At 39.3% G+C, this 21,286-nt stretch overlaps 1 protein-coding gene across 2 annotated transcripts in view; it reads right to left on the reverse strand.

The window, feature by feature from the left end:
* Positions 1-518: 518 nt before the first annotated feature.
* Positions 519-21,286, reverse strand: part of VLDLR (very low density lipoprotein receptor) — a 32,285-nt gene continuing 11,517 nt past the window's right edge. Inside the window, exons 2-19 of one of the 2 annotated variants that reach the window (XM_006918391.1) lie at positions 20,950-21,069; positions 17,322-17,444; positions 15,817-15,939; positions 12,291-12,662; positions 12,069-12,191; positions 11,860-11,982; positions 11,279-11,398; positions 11,049-11,174; positions 10,388-10,559; positions 9,575-9,796; positions 8,567-8,685; positions 7,837-7,976; positions 7,377-7,518; positions 4,437-4,583; positions 3,473-3,556; positions 3,015-3,095; positions 2,039-2,208; positions 519-1,155 (exon numbers count right to left, since the gene is read on the reverse strand). In XM_006918391.1, coding sequence (XP_006918453.1) covers positions 1,120-1,155; positions 2,039-2,208; positions 3,015-3,095; positions 3,473-3,556; positions 4,437-4,583; positions 7,377-7,518; positions 7,837-7,976; positions 8,567-8,685; positions 9,575-9,796; positions 10,388-10,559; positions 11,049-11,174; positions 11,279-11,398; positions 11,860-11,982; positions 12,069-12,191; positions 12,291-12,662; positions 15,817-15,939; positions 17,322-17,444; positions 20,950-21,069 — 2,543 coding nt within the window. In that variant the 3' untranslated portion in view covers positions 519-1,119. The remainder of the gene's footprint in view (positions 1,156-2,038; positions 2,209-3,014; positions 3,096-3,472; positions 3,557-4,436; positions 4,584-7,376; positions 7,519-7,836; positions 7,977-8,566; positions 8,686-9,574; positions 9,797-10,387; positions 10,560-11,048; positions 11,175-11,278; positions 11,399-11,859; positions 11,983-12,068; positions 12,192-12,290; positions 12,663-15,816; positions 15,940-17,321; positions 17,445-20,949; positions 21,070-21,286) is intronic. The other variant, XM_006918392.3, reaches the window with a different exon arrangement.

The following is a 21,286-nucleotide window of genomic DNA, read 5'->3' on the forward strand; positions in this document are numbered from 1 at the left end:
GCCTGAGAATTTGCATTTTTAACAAGTTCCCAGGCAATGCAGATGTTAACCTTAACTCCACTGAGAACCACTGCTTTAGATTGTTCAAGAATGGAACTATTTTTTATCTTCTCCAGCTCTCTTCATGGTACTGTCCAGACTTGTAAAAGAAAGGCCTTTCCATGCCTTAGAAGGCACTTGTCCTCAAACTACATATAATGATAGAACATGAAAAACTGAGACTTCAATATGAAGAAGCAGAATTAATAGAAATTTCAACCTATGTTTCTAGATCAGGAAAACAAATTGAGAGAAGAAACTTTCCTCTAAGCAAGAAGAATTCTAAGTACAGGTTAACCTAGCTTCTTTTACAAAATAAATATTTGGGGAGCAAATATGAAGTGGTACCTTGTCCTTTTAATGCTTGGCTATAAGCCAAATTATAGCCTTAGTTGTACAACATCAAGATCCATATTTAGTTAGAACATACAACTTAAGCTGTTTATAGTTTTTCGTAGAGGAATAGGCACAAACCATGGTTAAGCTGCTTGGTTTAATTTTTAGCACTTGAAAAAAAAGTACAGTAGTTTGAACACTCAGTCTTTGCAAACCTCCATTGAGGTCAAAGATTTCATTCGTACGTACAAAATTAGTTTACAAATTTTTTGGCAATTTCATCTTAGTAACCCGTTTTATCCTATTGCCATTGTCCCAACCATTGAAAAAGTTTACAATAATTTACATAGAAATATTTTCAAAGTGCTTAAGAATAGTGATTGTTCTCTGGGATATTTACAGATGGCCTATACAATGTATGTACAGGTGGTATACACTATAGCACAAGTTTAATTGCTGGAATATGGCTTTCTAGGGAAAGTGCATATTTGGCCAGAGGTGGCAATACTGTCTAGAAATTTAAGGGTTACAGATACTTGGTAACCACATCCAAAGCTGAAGTAGAATGTAGACAGGAATATTTATGAAAGTCATATAAAAATGGTCAAGTATACAAGCTTGATCCACACAAAGATATCTTGATGTTCTTCCAGGCTGGAGGAAGAGACTTCAGCTCCTGGCTCGGTTACCATTCCAAACGGATATTATTGGTTTAGACTCAAAGGTCGAGATTTGTCTCAGAAGTCAAGCTAGATCATCATCTGTGCTTACGACTGATATCTGTGGAAAAGAAAAGGTATGGAGTGAGCTTGGCGATCACTCACTGAAGCAACTCATCTCTAAAAGAGACCTTGCTTTCGAGTCAGTCATTCAGAGATCAAAGATGCATAGAAGAGGGGAAGTCAGTTCCAAAACAGATTCTTCATGAAGTCACATTAGTTGTGTCACTAAGGCATTTTAACTTGAATTCAACTGTATTTGCTTGGAAGGGAGAGGAAACAGTGTGGATCAATCCTGCCTGTTCTACTTAATGGTCTTAAGTTCTAGAGAAAAATGTGAAGACTCATGTTTGTCATAGATGGGCCACCATTCTTTGTTTCACCAGAGTGCTTGAGAGGGACTGCTCAGTACATGTTTAGTTCAGACTGTTCTCTAAGTGAAGGCCAAATATTCCAGTTGGGTTTCAACTGAAGAACAAGTGACTGACCCTACCACTGACAGAAAAGTTAGTTATACTAGGTGGGATAGGACACTTTCAAGCATTTGGTAAATTTGGACCAAAGAATCTTATGCAATACACTGACGTTAAGCCAATTCCCCTATATAGGATGTGCTAATTTACTTTTAAGCATCCAGCAGGAAACCGATTTAACAGTTCAAAAAAGAGCTACTTGGTTCATTCAAATATTTACATATAATTTCTATAACCAAAAATACTTCAAATAGTGATGACCTTAAGTTGACTTACTTGTCATTCTTTCTGTATGGGGCAGATGCTTATCACCTGACTGACTTGTATTCTAACAGGCTAGACTGTCTAATCTCCAGGTAGCAGACAAAGTATTTGGTGGCTCCATGATCCTAATGGCTCTTGAATTAGTGGTCTCCTTTTCATATACTCTTACTGCAAGCCATGGTGTGTAAAGACACAAATCTGACTTACTGCTGGGTACGTGTGTCCAACAGAAGCACTGTGTCTACCAATGTCTATTGACAAGTCCTCTTCGGTGGTCTTCAAGTACACAGGGTTGTCAAAGTTCATGCTTTTCATGTTCTTGTGTTGCCAGTTCCGCCACATCAAGTAGCCACCTACTGTTGCCATTGCTAAGAGCACTGAAAAAAGTTTGAAGGTAACTAAGCAAGGTCTAGTCTCAAAACACAGAAAAGAGATCATATTCATGAGTCCATGATTACTGACATTCATGTAAGTTTTATGAAGCTGGGATAAGGAGCTGGAAGCGAGTTAAGACCAGTGGTTAAATGTTATTCTATAGTCCGGTGCTGAACCCCACATATCCATCTGGGCAAGTGTATAGTTCTGGCCCCTCCCCAGGCTGACTGAATTAAAACTGCAGAAGCTTCTGGAGAGCTCTTCAAGTGGTCGCCCTTGGGCATTTGCTAAGCCTGGAATCTAGTAATTTAGGATGAAGAGGCCATTATATCATAAAGCCTTAGAATTCACATACCCAATAGTAGCTTTAGAGGTTCTCTCCAGGTTTGAAAATTAACTATTTTTAATTTATTCTCTATAAGTCTTATACCTTCTCAGGAAGGCACTTAAGCTTCGTAGAATTATATAGATTGCAAAGGGGAATAGAACAGTGTTCTTTACTTAAAGGGACTTATAGTGAAAGGGGATAAGCCAAACTAACAACTCTGAAGCAGAAAGCAACAACCACCTTTCGTGTAGTTGTTGAACATTCATCACTGCCAGTCACTGTGTGAAGGATACCACTGAAGAGAAACATATGGACTCTCAGTTCGGTGTGCCGTGTTGGGGAGGGAGCGAATATAATTCAGCGTCACGAGCACTATGACAGCACAAGGGGCCATGGGAGGGATATCTCGAGATTAACTATAAATGCTCATCTGGTATCTAAGAAGTTCATTGGAGCCAGATATGTAGGAAATCTACTTACAGAGGGGAAGGGTGGCCCAGGCAGCAGAAGTCCCTTTTGGAGGAACACTGACTTCTGATATTGCTGTGGTCACATTGATCCCTACAGGAGAATAAAAGGAATTAGTTTAGAAGGATCTCAATTTGGACTTGGAATTCTGTGTACCCATCCGGTGGAGAGCCTCATGCCCTTGTATTTATCACTGATGTTCAGGATCTGCTACAGTCATAGCAGGACACCTGGTCTAGAAGTATTTTAGAGTCACGCTGTTATGGCCATTTCACTACCATTTCTCTAACAGAAACCTCGATAAGTCAGGTCAGGCTAAGGTTTTCAGGTTCTAGGTCGTTGAAGTTGAAATGTAGGTTACCAGTAGGGGCAGAACTAGTAGTTAAAGGCTGCATTAATTATTTAAGCAATAGATACAAAGAGTGTGGCTGTTAGTTGAGATTAACAGTTTGCAGTACTGAACCCAATACCTCCAGGAACTAGTCCACTAGTTGATGAAATTTCTGTTGTCTTGGTATCTTTTGTCTCACTGTAAGTCACAGTAGTTGCAGTACCTGAATTATAAAAACCAAGAACCTGGTTAATGCCAAGGTTCCAGAGAGGCTGGCTGTTTAGTCCAGACAAGCCATGCGATAGGTTATTTTAACACCATGGAAAATAGACAAACCACTGCTGAACTAAGTTGCACAGTGAATGTGTCAAGACTGGGAGAAACATCAGACTTCAGGCAAGACCAGAGATATTGGAGACTTTGGGCAGGAGATTCAGCATTTGAAAATTGAGAATTCAAAAAGATGCACAGCCACACTTAATGACCCCCTCTAAGAAATGTCCTAGGCTCCAAAAGTTATAAGAAATGCTCTCAAAAACAGATCACCAGGCATACCAATCTTATTGCCAGGTTATCATGCAACTGCTTTCTCAGTAATTTGAGCTAGTCCCCGCAGGGATTCAGTATTAAGCTAATAAAAACCTCACAATATGAGTTCCTTGCTCACAACATGAAAGGTAAGAACAGAAGACTAAAATGCAAGTTTGATTTAAGCATGAGTTTAAGATAATGTCACCCATTGGGGCCATGGCCCTTTTAAAGCATAATTACAAACCTATCTTGTTGCAGGAAAATGCTAAGACTGTTTAATTATCTGCAAGTTGGCTAGCTCAGTGCTGTTATGGGACTAGCTGGTACAAATCAGTACGAGGCACACTGACACTTTGACAAAAGTGTCATCTGTAGACTCATCTCATGTTGAAATGAGTTAAAAGTCAATTATGAAGTAACGACATGAACACCTGGCATGCAACAATAGCAGGTATGTTCTCAAATCTCAGAGTTAGTTAAAATTCTAAAATCCAGGCTAATTTTTATAGCTAGTGTCTTATTCTGTTGCCTGTTGTATGTCTTGCTTGAGGATGAAACATAAAAAGCCTTACTTTGGCACTCACGACCATTTTTCTCTAGATTGTACCCATTGGGACAGGAACAAGTGTATTTTGGAGAGTGATCGTTAATCTGTGGTGCTGGCAGGCATAAGTATTCACATCCTCCATTCTCCATGTCTTCTTCACACCAGTTTTTACCTGGTCAGAAACAAAGTGCTTTAGAATAGATATACCAGTGTCTGCTATATACATAAAACCCTGTTTTAGAACAGAACAAACGGACTCATGGACATTAAAAATAGACTAGTGGTTATCAGAGGGTAGGAGGGAGGAAGGAGGTAAATAGGGTAAAGGGGGTCAAATATGTGGTAGCATTAAAGAATTTAAAAAAAAGTAAGCTAAAAAAAACAAAACAAAACCAAAAAACCCCTGTTTTAGATTAAGAAAACATGAGTCTTTGTTCTCAAGGAACTTAAAATTGTCTACTCTGTCAAACCTTCAAGTTAAACCAATATTAACGAAGAATAAATATAAGGGTACAGGCAGCATGCTCTCAGAACACCACAGATCCAAAGAAATTTCTTGGAAGCAGAATAAAAGTTATGCCTTAAACAGATGGGTGGTGAGGGAGCAGGTAGAGAAATGAGGTGAGTGACCAGGAGTGGTCATTATTCATCCAGAGCTTATGATGAAGGCTCAGAGGAAGGAGATAAGCATGGTCTCCTGGCTTTGTCTTGCCTTGTTCCCACAAAGTGGAAGGAATGAGCTCTAGGGAAATTTAAGGGTTTTACTTATTTATTTATACACATATACCATTCCCTCTCCCCAGTTCCCCTTCACCTGTTCAACCTTCCTCTCTCAAGCCTTTTTAGCCACCAATCTATTTCATATCTCTATAGTTTTCCCTTTTTCAGAGTGTCATATAAATGCTGTTACATAGCATATGGTCTTTTCAAACTCTCTTCTTTCCTTTAGCAATGTGTCTTTAAAATTTATGACGTGTATCTCATTGTGGCTTAGTCATTGTATTTCCCTAGTGACCAAGTGTTTTGAGCATCTTTTCATGTACTTATTGGACATGTACAGCTTCCTTGGAGAAATGTCTATTCGAATCATTTACCCATTTTTAATTGGAATATTTGCTTTTTTGTTTTTGAGTAGTAAGAGTCCTTTATATATTCTGGATAATAGACTCATCGGCTTTATGATATACAAATATTTTCTCCCATTTTGGGGTGTTTTTTTTTCACTTTTTTGATCATATATTTTGAATCAAAAAAAGTTGTAAAATTCTGGTGAAGTTCAATTTATTTATTCTGCCACTTGTGCTTTTGGTGTCATATATTAGAAACTATTGTTTAACCCAAAGCCATGAAAATTTACTCCTATGTTCTTGTCTTTTTTTTTTTTTTTTTTTTTTAATGAATGTGTTTCAAGGTCCTTTAAGAAACTAAGTGTGAGCATTCTGTCCTATGGGTTCTAAAGCTCAGTCTTTTTCAATCTTATGTCTCCAGGGCCTGAAACTATACTTGTCATGTAATAGACAAAAAAAATTATTCTCATCCTCCACCCTTCCTTTTTGGCAACCCTCAACTTGTTTTCTACATCTATGGGTCTGTTTCTGTTTTGATCATTCCCTTATTTTGTTTTTGTTTTTTAGATTCCACATAAAAGTGAAATCATATGGTATTTATCTTTCTCTGTCTAGCTTATTTCACTCAGCATAATACCCTCTAGGTCTATCCATGTTGTTGAAATGGAAAGATTTCATTCTTTTGTATTGCTGAATAATATTTATATATATCCCATTTATGTATATCTCATTTATATAATATATAATTAATTATATTATATGTATATATCTTCTTTATCCATTCATCTATTGATGGACATCTAGGTTACTTCCACAGCTTAGCAACTACTAGTAATGCTGCAATGAACATAGGATTGCACATATCTTTTTGAATTACTGTTATTTTTTCCTTCAGATAAATACCTAGAAGTAGAATTGCTAGATTGTACAGCAGCTCTACTTTTAAATTTTGAGGACTCTCCATACTGTTTTCCATTAGGCTGCACTAATTTACAATCCCACCAACAGTGCAGAAGGGTTCCCTTTTCTCTACATTCCGCTGACACTTGTTATTTGTTGATTTATTGATGATGGCCATTCTGACAGGTGAGAGGTGATAATCTCACTGTGGTTTTGATTTGCATTTCTCTGATTAGTGATGTTGAGCATCTTTTCATATGGCTGTTGGCTCCCTGTATATCATCTTGGGAGAAATGTCTATTCAGGTCCTTTGCCCATTTTTTAAATGGCATGTTTGCCTTTTTGCTGTTAAGTTGTATGAGTTCTTTATATATTTTGGAGATGCACCCTGATTGGATGTATCATTTGCAAATATCTTCTCCCATTCAGTAGATTGTCTCTTAGTTTTGTCAATGGTTTCCTTCACTGTGCAAAACCTTTTTAGTTTGATGTTAAGGGTTTCATTTAGATAGAACCAGTAAAGTATTTTGAGTGGGAGGCAATATGACCAGATGTGTTTGAGGATCTACACAAGCCTATATAAGGTGTATCATGAGGGGTAAGAGGATGAAGGAAGGGAAGTTTGTGGCTACTTTAGAGGCTAGTGCAGTAGTTTTAGCAAGGCCAAGGGGATATGGAAAAGACTGAAATAAAAGACTGAACACGAAGTGTTGGGAGAGAAGATGAGAACTGAAGTTCTGAAGCTCTTTCACTAGGAAGTCAGAAATAGAATACACCAAATACCAGGTTTAAAGTGTTTGAGGTAGGGTACAGGAGGGAAAAGTTCCACTTTAGAGCAAGTTGAGTGGCTAAAGAGCTACTGATACCCAGTAGGTATGGTGTCATCCTGCTGCCCTTTACTTTAGAGCAAGTTGAGTGGCTAAAGAGATACCCAGTAGGTATGGTGTCATCCTGCTGCCCTTAAAGTAGCCACAAAGGGCTGTGCTTCCCCACGTTACCTGTTGGCTGTACAAGTTCATGATAGACAATGATGTCTTGGGCATCATTAAGGTTGTTAACTAGAGTGGCCAGCTCTGACCCAGTGAATTTATTGGCACCATAGACTGCTTCATTTTCCCCATCTATCCAGTAGACACGGTCCTAAAACAGAACCACCAAATTAGCACATACACATACGATTAACACAAGTCACTATCTAAGGTCATTATTATTTATTGGCGATTTTAATGGACTAAGTCTATTTAAGGCCGTCTGGGACATTGGATGTAAAACTGTAAGACGAGCAAGTTCAGATTTCTTAAAGTGAGGCAAGGCATCAGTATCTAACTTGTCTCAGGTTTTAAGTGAAAGCATTTTCTCAAGTCATGCTCCTTTGCCCTTCCCCCATGCCTGTTCTCTCTCCCCAAGGTGCTACAGTAACTCAAAGATATACACTTAGATGTGAGGCATGCGTCTTACCTCAAATATCGTTAGTGCAAGAGGATGAGCTAAGAATTCCAGAGATTTTAGCACTATCCTACGATCTTGGCCGTTCAAGTCCACACTGGATAACATGTGCAACTTAGAATCAAGCCAATAGAGACGACTCTTTATAAGGTCTAGGCAGGAAAAGAATTTCATTATATAGTAAGTCAGTATTGCTCTGGTTTCCATTTAATATATCTAAGGAATCTGGTATTCTACTTTTCCAGCAGGGGTTCTAAATGGGATCCCACAATGTGAAGCAGCCTGCAGAATCTGTACGCACAGTCATTTGGAGGGATTAATAGGGGCACCAAAGATTCTTAACATAATTGACTGAAGAAACGTCACTCCATAATGAAAGTTTTAAGAGAGGCTGCACTTTGTTATTCTCCCCTGATGAGCCAGAAGAAAACTGTTATAAGCCTGCAATGTGGAACATGCTAAGGCACTTATGCCAGGAATATTTAGGTTGAGAGTTCCCAAGACCCAAGAATCACTGAGTTTGTGTCACATATTAGGCTGAAATGGACAGTAATTATGCAATATGTAATTTAAATTCAGCATTCCACTTGTATAACTCAGTTATTCACATCCAAAACTCCTGCTGTAGAAGGAACTGTGAGAGTTGTCTGCTATAGTCCAGAATTAACTATGGAGGTAAGTTAAAACTCTGTGAAGACAGTTGAATTTGTGGGCAAGAAAGAAAGAACATAAACATACATACCAAGTGTAATTCCGTTAGGCCATTGGATCTCCATAGTCACCAGCGGCCGTCTATCAAATCCATTCATTCCCGCTTTTTCTATTTTAGCTGGTTCACCCCAGTCTGACCAGTAAACAAAGCTGGGAAGAATTAAATCAGAAATAAGCCTCAGCAGTTTAGAATGAATAAAGTTGTGGCTTAAGACAAACATTCAAAGAGTGAGCAGAAAACTGGGGATTGATGAAGACAAATAGTAACACTTCACAGTCTGAATTATGTTCTGGGTAAACAAAAGAGAACGCTAAGAATCTACAAGCTCATTAATGGTATTAATCTATATAAGTCTAACATTTAAATTTCGGCCCCAAATCACACGTTATATATTTCATTTATAAGAGGTCAATTCTTTTAGAGGAGTGAAGATGAATAACAAGTTTTAGAGCAAGAGTAGCTGATCGTGTGCTAGCGAGGCTGCATGGGGGTCAATTGTGATTATTGCAGCCTTAGCTTCCTAAGCTGCTTTTTAATGTTATTTAGTGGCAATTTAGGAAACCTCTCAGTGAAATATTTCTAGAGAGGTCTGTTGATGTCAACTGGACTTTCAAACAACTTGCAGTTTAGATGAAAGCCTTGAGGTAATGTGGTTACCAAAGTCCTCACAACTCATGCAAATATTTAGGTTTGATCACCCAGAACTAACATGACAAAGCATTCAGGCAAAAATTAAAAGTCACTTTTGTAGAAGTGCGGGGACCATAAGCATTCAGATACACCATTGGTGTATATCAAATCACCGTTGTTTCCTTAATGTCAACCTGCAGTCATACTGCCCTGGGAGAGCCTATCATATAGATGAGGCCCTCCCTGGGTTGCTCAATCATGGTACCACTGACATAATGAGCTGGGCAATTCTTTGTTATGGGCAGCTGATAAGTCTTGGTATTTCAGTTCTACTTCAGGCATGAGGAAAGCACCTGACCTTCACAGACAGCATCTAAAAGGCTAAGTGATGAAAAACACAGTACAAACCCAGACAGTGGGTCCACTGCTATGGAGGCAGGCTCTCGCAAGTCAGAGTTAAACAGGAACTTCCTCTTGGTTCCATCTAGGGTAGCTACTGAAATAGTCTTAGAAGCCGCATCAGTCCAGTAGATGGTCTTGTACACCCAATCAACAGCAATGGCTGCAGGATTATAGACATTGTCGATCATTTTAACATGTCTACCAACCTTGTCATCATCAATTGAGGCACTGAAACAGAATAGGTCACAAGAAATTTAAGAGTTTGACACCATCAGAGCCTGGAAAATGGACTTTCTGCTTACAAAATGGTCAACTTTGTTCAGAAAGAACTCTAGTAACACCAGAGCTCACCACTCAAATTATTTAACTAAATTAACAATAATGGAGATTATCTAGTTGCGGGTATGTATTCTATATGGAAGAACAATACACTTTTAAGTGAAGCTATTTGTTTCAGTAGCCGTCATCTGAGTTTCTATAGTTCCCATTAAGAAAAAACTTCACTACCATTTCTATTTGTAGCAACTATAAACAGTTCTTAAATAACTCTAGAGAAAGAGGAGAAAATAGGAGAAATTAAGATGTCATCCGCTATAATCTTATAGCTGTAGCCATTTTTTACTTCATAGGCAACTATTAAGTTTCCAATGAGGAACCGATAGTAATTTAAAAGTTAAAGAATTATTGTTTAGATTTACTATTCTCAGTAAACTAGATGCTAGACTGGAGCTAGAGACAAGAAAAATTCTTCTAAACCTTCCCAAAGGCCAAGTGACAATGGCTTTTAGGCCAAGACACAAAGAGTGGAACTAAAGTTACCTGAAGATGGCCTTTTGGCTTAGATCAGCCCAGAATACTTTCTGAGCAGCAATGTCGGCATCTAGAGCCACAGTGTTTCTTAGCTGTTCAACTAGTTGGATATATTCTTTCCTCTCTAAGCCAATCTTCCTGATGTCTCTTCGATTAGTGAAGATCAGACTTGGCTCTTTGCCTGCAAGACAGAAGTCGAGTTTATTTAGTTTTGCTGTAAGAAGGCAAGGTCTTTCTAAGTTACTTCCTCCCAACAGAGGAGCACTTAAAAAGTGAAGGCACTGCTGAACACCTCAGGATGACTTTTGCCAGAGTCCGGGACAGTGGGACCGGCAAGTGCTTCCCACTGTTTAAGAAGTTCTGGGATCACGGCATTCAACAACAGGGCAGCTGATGAATAAGCTACTTATTTGAATTGTACTCAAGTTTTAGAAGCAGAAAGTAAGCAAGCCTGGTAGATATTCATGGTATCATATACAAAAGGAATTAACCAAGGTAGGAATCTGGGGAAATCATCCGCTCTTTGATCTATGACATTGCACTATGAATTTAATAGCATCGCTCTCGAGTACTATTTTAATTTCATATTATTTTGACTATGGTAGTAACTGGCTATACCTTTCACAAACACTTAAAGGTACCGGAGCTACACCAGTTCAAGTCCATTTACCTACTGCCTTGCACACGCCAGTAGCAAGATCCATTTGATAGCCACGACTACATTCACACTTGTAACCGCCTTTTAAGTTGATACAAATTTGACTGCAGATTCCCGGATTTTGGCATTCATCAATATCTAGGAGGGAAATTAGAATTAGTCTTGCTGTTTGTAGATAACCTACAGAGATGTACCGTCCTTTCCCATCAGCCCCAGGACTTAGGTTCTCTTCTTCGACTCACCTCCACAGGTTTTCCTATCTATCAGTTCAAACCCAGCCGCACAGTCACATTCATAGCCTATAACTAGGTCCTTGCAGATATGGGAACATCCACCATTATTAACCAAGCATTCATTTACGTCTGAAATAAAAATGAAGTAGAGTTACTCGACAGCTTATTCCAAACTGATATCTGTCCTATTAACATTTAAATTCTAGTCTATCTGTAATAACTTATCTAGTTAGTCTGGCCAAACCTATGATTTTTCCAAGAGCTAAAAATATGTCTTATAGATATGCATCTTAAGAGCATACTAGAAGAAATAATAGACCCAATCTTCTTAGCCAGTTAGTTACCAGCTGGTTAAGCAGTATTTGGTCAGGTTTCTCTATTACGAATCAGTTATTTTTAAGGACGTAAATTATGATCTAGTTTGTCATTGTTTGGGCTTTTAAGTCATAAAAATTCACTCTCGAGTCCAACAATTGAACTTCATTCATTAAAAGTAGTTTAACCAGACATTATGCAGGGTCCAGACAGCATAGTTATGCTGGGCCTAATTATCCTTCCTGACTCTGTCCTCAAGCAACCCCTTCACTTACGACATTCTTTCAGGGGCTCATCACTCCAGTCCTTGCAGTCCTGCTCCTGGTTACATACTTTACTGACATCTATGCATTCTCCACTTCTGCACAGAAATTTCCCAGGGCCCAAGCACTGATTGACTACAAAGAGAAACACAGACAAGAGATTCCATTAGTGGATCTGATCGGAGCAGCCCCTTGACTAACCCACAAGGAGAGACCCTTACCATTTTTGCAGTTGACTTCGTCAGAACCATCGACGCAGTCTCGGATTCCATTACACTGCCTGCTGCCATGGATACAGCTACCATCTTCACACTCAAATTGGTCAGGTTGGCAGGTTCGAGAAGCTACAGAGGGAGGGAACACCAGGAAATGAAGCCAGCCAAACTGTCCGCAGTTGATACATGGAGAACCGAACATGCCATACTAACAAGAAAGCTACTTACGACAGTTGATCTCATCGCTGCCATCCTTGCAGTCAGGATCCCCATCACATCGCCACTTCCTGTGGATGCACTCACCGGAGCCACACTGGATTTCACTGGCTGGGCACTTGAAATGTATCACTGGCTGGCGGCCACACTGTTCTAGGGACTCATCAGACTGGTCTGAGCAGTCAGCATCATCGTCGCACTTCCAGCTGATGGGGATGCAGGAGGAGGAGCTGCACTGGAACTCATGGGCGCCACAAGATGGTGGGGCACAGTCGAGCTCATCACTGCCATCATTACAGTCATCCTGGCCATTGCATACAAAATTCCTGGAGATACAGCGGCCACTGGAGCAAGTGAACTCGTCAGAGCTACACGTTATGTTGCCTATTGAGAGAGAGGATGCCCCACTGAAAGGGTATCAGGACTGGTCCTTTCATGACTCTTGTCCCAAAATCTAACCTGCAGATCTTTGATCATGAATCCTAGCTTTCTAGCTTACCTTAAAAGCTAAAGTAGAATTATATCCAAGTTCCTGGAATACTAGGAAATTGTCTCACTACGTAAAAGATGGAATACGAACAGAAATAAAGGACGAAGAAGGGAGTTGAAGACTAGAAATTAATTCGAGATGAGAATCACAACTGACTCTTATAGGGATAGTGATCAGTAACTTAAACTATAACAAGGAATTTCATTATGGAAGGCAGAGACTGAGTTATCTTTAAATGGATACACTGCTTATCAGGCCAGACCACATCATTAACTGAGACTATCATGCATCAGGTATTCAGGCAAACATATAATAAGCATTATGACACTATTACCAAAAAGAAGCCATTATGTTACACCACCATACACATTTCCTTCTCTGCTGATCCTTCAAATGAGGATCAGGAATAACAGGTCTTAAAAATGTAAATGTTTTAGAAAATCACTTCTAGGGCTACAATCACAATCTAGCAGCCAGGTATGCTTATGATGATAAGCTAATCAGAGTAGGCAGTTTGTACTTTGACTCAAATTCTGGCCAAATGCATTTTTTAAACAAATGGAACAAAAAATCATTAGATTTGTATGGAAGCACAAAAGATCCCGAATTGCCAATGCCATCCTGAGAAAAAAGAATGGGGCTGGAGGCATCACTCTGTCCAACTTCAAATTATACTACAAAGCAACAGTAATCAAAACAGCATGATATTGACAGCAAAACAGACACATGGACCAGTGGAACAACTGACGGTCCAGAATTAAACCCATACTTATATGGGCAAATAATTTTCGACAAAAAAGCCAAAAACATACAATGAAGGAAGGAAAGCCTCGTCAATTAATGGTGCTGGGAAAACTGGAAAGTCACCTGCAAAAGAATGAAACTAGACTATTGTCTATCACCACACACCAGAATTCACTCAAAATGGATTAAGGGCTTGACTATAAGACCTGAAACAATAAAATGCATAAAAGAAAACATAGAAACTAAATGCAAGGACCTTGGACTTAAAGAGGATTTTATGAATTTGACCTCAAAGGCAAGGGAAGTAAAAGCAAAAATAAATGAATGGGACTACATCAAACTAAAAAGATTCTGCTCAGCAAAAGAAACTGTCAACAAGGTAAAGAGAGCCATTCGAATGGGAAAATATATTTGCAAGCAACACCTCCAATAAGGGCCTAATATCCAAAATATCCAAAGAACTCATACAACTCAATAACAACAACAACAAAAAAGATCCAATCAAAAAATGGCCAGAGTACCTGAACAGACACTTCTCCCTAGAGGACATACAAATGGCCAACAAATATATAAAAAGAGCTCAACATCACTAGCTATTAGGGAAATGCAAATCAAAACCACAATGAGATACCATCTCACACCTGTTAGAATAGCTATAATCAACAGGACAAGTAATAACAAAGTTTGGAGAGGATGTGGAGAAAAAGGAACCCTCATACACTGCTGGTGGGACTGCAAATTGGTACAGCCACTATGGAAAACAGTATGGAGGTTCCTCAAAAAACTAAGAATTGATCTACCATATGATCCAGAAATCCCTGTACTCGGTATATACACTGAAGATTTGAAAACCCATATCCAAAAAGATATTTGCACACCGATGTTCAAAGCAGCATTATTCATGGAAGCAACCAAAGTGTCCTACGATAGATGATTGCATAAAGAGGCTGTGGTACATATATACAATGGAATATTACTCAGCCATAAAAAAAGATGAAATACTGTCATTTGTGATAACATGGATAGACCTCGAGGTAATCATGCTAAGCGAAATAAGCCAGACAGAAAAAGTTGAAAATCACATGACATCACTTATATGTGGGATATAAACCTAAAAGCAACAAATGAACAGGACAAACAAAATGAGACTCATGGACATGGACTATAGACTAGTGGTTACCAGGGTACGGGGGTGGGAGTAGGTATATGGGGTAAAAAAAAAAAAAAAAATGTAATCATTTCTTCAATTAAACAAATTAATTTAAAAAAATTCTGGCCAAATGAATTAAGGTCACAATTTGGTGGTAATTAAGGTAGAGACCATTGACTCTCTTGGGAAGCAAAGTCTAGATTTAAGAAGGAAACACTTGGCAGCTCCAGGGCTTACTAATACATAAAGCTCAATTCTAGAATTAAACACCAAAACTCATTGGACTAGGTGCAGTAGTATTGCCCTCAGAAGGTGACTTCTACACGCAAGACTGTTATTTCAACTGCAAGTGCCCTCAGCCCACTTGTACATGACTGCATCAGGTGGCCCATGCTTGTCAGACTTGGAAGCTGTATTTTTAGAGGCCCTATAAAAAAACGTGATAGCAATGAAAGAGCAAAGCAATGTTTGTTCAACCTAGAGATTTTCCCAGGGCCTCACCTTTAACATGTAGCATTTATTACACATTTTCCAGGAACAGAAGCATGAGAGGAAGCAGTTGGCTTTTACAAGTAGAAACTGTGACAGGAGACAAAGGTACCACGAGTTGGGTAGGGTTGTCTTGGGTATCTGCTAGCAAGATGTTAATTAACACTTCTGTGCCTGTTTAACTTTTGCAAGGGTTAAAACAGAATCTAGTTTTGGGGCTAAGAAATGCTTGTATGATACTCAACTAATTTATTACAATAAGCAGATCCAGTTTAGACCTAGGAATGTGTTTGCTGGCCCTGGTCCCCTTCTAGTTTTATTAAGCCAAAGTAAGGAAGGCCCATTAGTTATTGTCCTAACAGAGGTAAAAGCCCATATGATTGGTGCTTCACTGAGCTATTTCTAAATTTAAGTGCCTCAAAAGACTTACCTTCTTATTTCTATTTGTCTAAAAGAAACACCAAAGCAAGTAGTGGTTGATTACTACATGAACTTCTTTCAGACTTTTAGGGCAGTTATGAAGGACAAGTAGTTGAGCAGATAGTAAAGTCACTGAAAAGCGAGTCAATGTAACTGCATCTTCATGCTTAAGTTAGCTTCCCCTGCCCACCCTTCTTTGAGCAAAAGGGCCTTTGGGATAAGCCACTCAACACTGATCTTCTTACCACAGTTTTCTTCATCTTCTCCACTGTCACAATCATTTTCACCATCACATCTCCAGGACACTGGGATACACTGAGTAGAATGGGCGCCACAGCTGATTGAATTTATGCGGCATGTTCTCATATCTGTTGATGATATACAGTCTCAAAAGAGCCTCCAAACTCATCAGTGCAAAGTTGCTCTTGTGCTGCTTGGTGGTGGTAACATCTATAACTCAGTGGCCTGGCATACTGCTGAGATTCGACTTACTAGTTAAAGCCTGGGTATATCCTGCACCAGCTCCATTGCTTAGAAGTCATACCAACCTTTGCCACCTGGCAGTACCTGAGAGCCCTGACCGTGTTATTTCTTCAAGGTTCCGTGGCATGCCCAGTCCTGGCTTTTGTTTCACTTGGCATAGTTAGGTTTTTTGGCTGGCCTGCTCCTTGGCCATTATTTATCTGTTGGATGTCAAATGGCACACCCAGATATCTAATCCTGACTTCATTAAAGGCCATACGGTCTAACACCTACAGAGACTTCCTTCTAGATTCCTTTACAGGTATCCTTCACAAACTCCCTTAGATTTACATCTTGCAAAGTAGGGATATCCTCCACTTCTTGACTTTTCTAGGTCATCTTCCACTAAAACTTGGGGCGCGATCTTTATGGAACCTGACTTGACCTGTGGTAGCTCACCTGCCTGGACCAATATTCTTAGGAATCTCCTCACTTCTTGCCTAGAAATTTGATATCACACAGTTATTTTCCTTCGTGCTTGACTTTTTTTGGTAATCATTTTCCAGACCAAAACTTTGTTCCTGTTAGTCCTCCACTTTTAGTGCTTCAACAGGTCTCCACTGCCTCAGAATGAACTCTGAGATTTTCTTTACCTTGACATTCAAATAATCCCAAACCATCGTCTACTGTGATCTAGCAGACCTTTTTCCTGAACATAGCCTAAGGACACGGATATGTATTTGTATAGCTATGAAGTTTCTTTTATTTAAGAACAAGCTATAAGCTCCCTGTTTTAACAACTTTAGGTTACATGTTTGTTCAAAATCACTATATCATCCTACTTCTAGTCATTTTACCCCTTCAGTAATAGATTTTTTTCATAACATGAGAAGCTGTGCATTTAAAAGCTTATACTTGGCCCGTGGGGGACCCTCACATCTTGACTTAGCTTCCAGGACCAGAGTACCATCTGCTCAGAGTCATCATTATCAAACATTTGAAATCTGTGCACCTAGCCAAGGAGTTCTTAATGAAATCTGCTGGCTTCAGTCTTAAATATTCAATAGTGAAGCTACCCAAGAGAACGTCAGTCTTGTTAGACTAGAGAGAATATTCTTTAAAGGACACTGATCAACTGCTAATGACCTGACTGACTTTGGAGTCAATTGATCTACACTTTAAGGGAGTCAAAGCAAAGCTAACACCAAGTATTGAATTAAACAATACTCAGAGCTATGAGACACAGAACAGCTTGGAAAAGTTCAAGTCCAAAGCAAGTCACACTCACAGCACTGTTCCGGGCTTTCATCAGAACCATCTTCACAGTCAGGATCCCCATCACACTGCCATCGGCTGGGGACACACTGGCCATTGTTGCACACAAAGTCAGATGCAGCGCATGTCTTCTTCACTACAAAAGTTTATTTGCAGGGTTAAAGTTGAAGTTGCTTACCCAAGAATTCTATATTCCCACTGAGGGAAACGCTGCATTTTGATATGTTTTACTCCCAAAGCACCAACTGCCACTATCCAGGAGAACCTTAGAAAAATCTCCGCTGATCCCAGAGGAGAAGTGCTCATTTGAGAGAGTTGGAGGATACTGAAGACAAAGATGTCCCATTACCTTACAACTCGAGGCTACCTTACAACCCTTTTTGCAATGTTGAGATTAAGTAATAGTTTCATGTTCTTCATGCTTTTCTTCCAATGCCTTCAAGTCCTTCATGAGTTTAATAGACAAACATTCCATCCTGATTTAGATCATACTATAATTGTTCTAGGGGCATATCTTAACAACGCATGGGTTTAGTATAGAGCTAGAAGAAGGCCAAACCCCATTATTGAATAGTCACCTCTATAGGTCTATTGGGGCAGAGGAACCCACCCACTAAGAAATAGAGAAAGCTAAAGCCCAAGTGTAAGACAGGTAAAGTTTAGAATCTGGAACAGACTCACACCAACCAGCTCAAAGTCACCGAAGTGGCTAAGGAAGCTACCAGAACCCATAACTGACAAGTTAAAACAGCCTATAACAAGGTATCAGTTCTGCTACTAACTCTTACTAGGGCAGGCCTTTTCTCCTACAATTAGGGTGTACATGCAATTGGTTGTCCAAATTGGGGTAATCTCAATAGAAAGGGGACACGGTTAATTATACCAGGAGGATAAGCATAAACCAGGACTTTCCTAAGCAAACCAGGCAGCTTGGTCGCCCTCCCATGAGGAAGTCAGAAAGTAAAAAGAGTCTTGAAAAGTAACCACATAGGGTGTTCTAGGCTCATTTTTCTCGGACTACGGTCTTCCTTGCCTATGTGCCTATACTTTCTGTCTGAATTTATGGTTTAAAACGTTTTTCTCTAACATATTCTGTAATGATAAATCAGCTAAAAGCTGGAAATTTGCTGAAAATTTGAAAGAGATTGCTTCAAGTCAGGGGTTTAAGCCAGGTACAACTCTGAGTTTAGAGTGTCTTTTACTTGTGGGCCACTCTGGTTTAGCCTCTGGTATTACAAAGCAGGAGATAGTGATTATAGTCAATTTCTAGAACTCAAGATGAGGAATTATGATGATCTGATAAGGATAATCTCCTTGAATTAGGTAGCCAAAGAAACAATAAAGGTCACATCAGCTCTTACAGTCACATCTGTTCCTAAAATCATTCAAATCCCAGTGTGAACGTTTAAGTGATACTGAAGGCCCCTGTTCTCCTGAGCATGTAAGAAGATGTCACAGGGTCTGTAGAGCCAGTTGCTATAATTCTACCTGTGATATTCCTCAGAATTAGCAAAAGAGGGGGTAGGGAATGGTTGTAAAGAGACCACATGATTTTAAGAAGTATAAACTATTACAGGGCTGAAAAGGATTGGCTTTACTACAAAGTGAGCAAAAGATAGATAGGGACAGAAAAATTGCTAGACTTCTCTCCATTCTGAGCATAGACTGCAAGGGTAACGAAAAGCTATTTGATCTGGGCCTTGAGAGATGGATAGAAATTTAAATGTACCACAGGGGAAGAGAACTACCCGTTACAGATTTAGGGTATCACATACTGATTAATCAGCTCAGCCTAACACAGAATAAGTTAACTGAAACCAACAGAAACACATGGCTTGTGCGATCCAAGCTTAAGCTGACAAAATATGCAAGTTGAAATGCTTGAAAGAGCCCTGCCGAAACTGTAACCAAGTTCAATATCAAGAGGTTGGACCAAAAAAATAGAAAGTAGCTTTATAAGTTTTAAGTTATTGTGTAGCTTTTCTCTTCCAGGGAGTAACATCTCAAAATAAGCATTCAGTGCCCCCCTGAGTAATGCTCCCACTTTCCTTCTCTATTTTCATACATGGGAGGCAGAGACAAATTCTGGCCAAAAATATATTTAACTGTTCCCACCTTCCGTGATCTTGATTGTATATACATCTGCCTCCTCTTTACCTCTTCCAACCCTTCTGCCATGTGGCTAGAAGTTATTCATGCAGATACTATTTTAGGAAAAGCCAGTGATGACCCCTAGGATGGCCCAGGTTAGCTTTCACTTAATCAGTCAGATGGTAAAAGAAGACACCTAAACATAGAGAATAATTACTTTCTAAGAAAAAGCAATGGGTTTTGCCAAATATATAAGTTTAGAATAGAGGAAGAATTGCTACTTACACCAAGAGAACAGCTGACAAGAGTGAGGTCCTACTAGTGGGATATTTAGTGAGGAAATTATATTACCTAGGTAACCCAGAAATAGCATGGAACTCAATGTCTTATAGAGTAGATAAAAATCTTAATGTTGGAATGCAAATAATGGGAAAGTATTGCATAGGAGAACTATGGTTGGTCCTGAAACTGGAGAGAAGTTTCTTCCCTGAGTCTATAGAATAGACTTCCTGTGCTTCCAAATGAGCTATTAATCCACATATTGGCATGAAAACATCCACAGTATTCTGAGAGCTCAAGCATAGGGCAGTCTGCCACAATGTTTACACTATAATATTTCAGTAACGGTGCGTGAAGAAGTAGGTAATGGCACACAGATGAGCAGCTGATGAAATCTACAGTAAGCTTCTATTTTCCTTCTGTTTCTTGTTTGTACAGTGGACATCTTTAGATAACATCTTTTAAAAGGCAAATGACAATATTATCACCAACATTCATACAACATTGTTTCAGGATTTTTACAACATAGAATAAAGGGATCGTAAAGCAAACTTCAGCATGTAGTCAAGGTAACTAAATGTCATCTTGACATGTAGTTCTCAGCTGTTCTGGTGTGACATGAGGTTACACAGATTGCATACACAGGCATTTCTCACAATGACCTTTTGATAAACACCAATCAACGGGTATAATAGTATATCCCCATTCTCTTGCAAGAGATGTCTTCTACCCTGCCTAATGCTTTAGAATTAGTATCTATTGTAGGCAGATAATTGAAAAAGAATTCATATGTGATCTTTGATCTGTGCTGGCTTGTAGTTTCTATGGCAGGAGTTAATTAGCCCCTGAAATATTAGGGGATTTCATATTGTCCATGGCTTGTTTGCTTTCTTTTTTGGGATCAGAGCCATTTGAGAATTTAAAAAAGAAAGTGTGTTCGAAGCAGTCTTCTATCTCCACTTCTGGTCCTTCTCTCCCTTCTCCTAGCTTCCTATACCAAATGTCTGCTTGATCTAAGGTAAACCAGGTCCTGTCATTTGAAAGAAACTCTACTTTATCCTCGACATTCTGTACTCATGTTGATAGGCCCATGTCAAACATCCCATTATATTTCTCTGGACCAGGAAGTACAAAATCCTTGGACTCTGGTTCAAAACAAATCTTAGAAATGGATCTTGTTTTCAGAATCTTGATACATTTGTAGAAATTAAGATAATATTACTTTTCAATAAAATGCATTGACAAGTAAAATTGTCAATCTCTTTACTCACCACAGTTCATTTCATCACTGCCGTCAGCACAGTCTTCATCCCCATCACATTTCCACAGCAGCGGGATGCAGTGGCCATTCGTACACTGGAATTGGGAGGATTCACACTTGGCGTTTCTTCCTAAAATCAGGAGAGGACACTTAGCTAAGCTTGGGATACCTGGGTGGTAAATTAGAGATGGTAGTTACCCAAAACCCATATCCTCTGAGGACAGCTGCAGACTCAGCAGGCTACAACATTATAGGGGGCAGAGCTGGATGGGTCTTGACACAATGACTGACATTAATTGAGTTCTCAACTGGACACACACCATATAGATAAGACGAGATTTCCCAGC

Source organism: Pteropus alecto, unplaced genomic scaffold (assembly GCF_000325575.1).
Source record: "Pteropus alecto unplaced genomic scaffold, ASM32557v1 scaffold95, whole genome shotgun sequence".
NCBI lineage: Eukaryota > Metazoa > Chordata > Mammalia > Chiroptera > Pteropodidae > Pteropus > Pteropus alecto.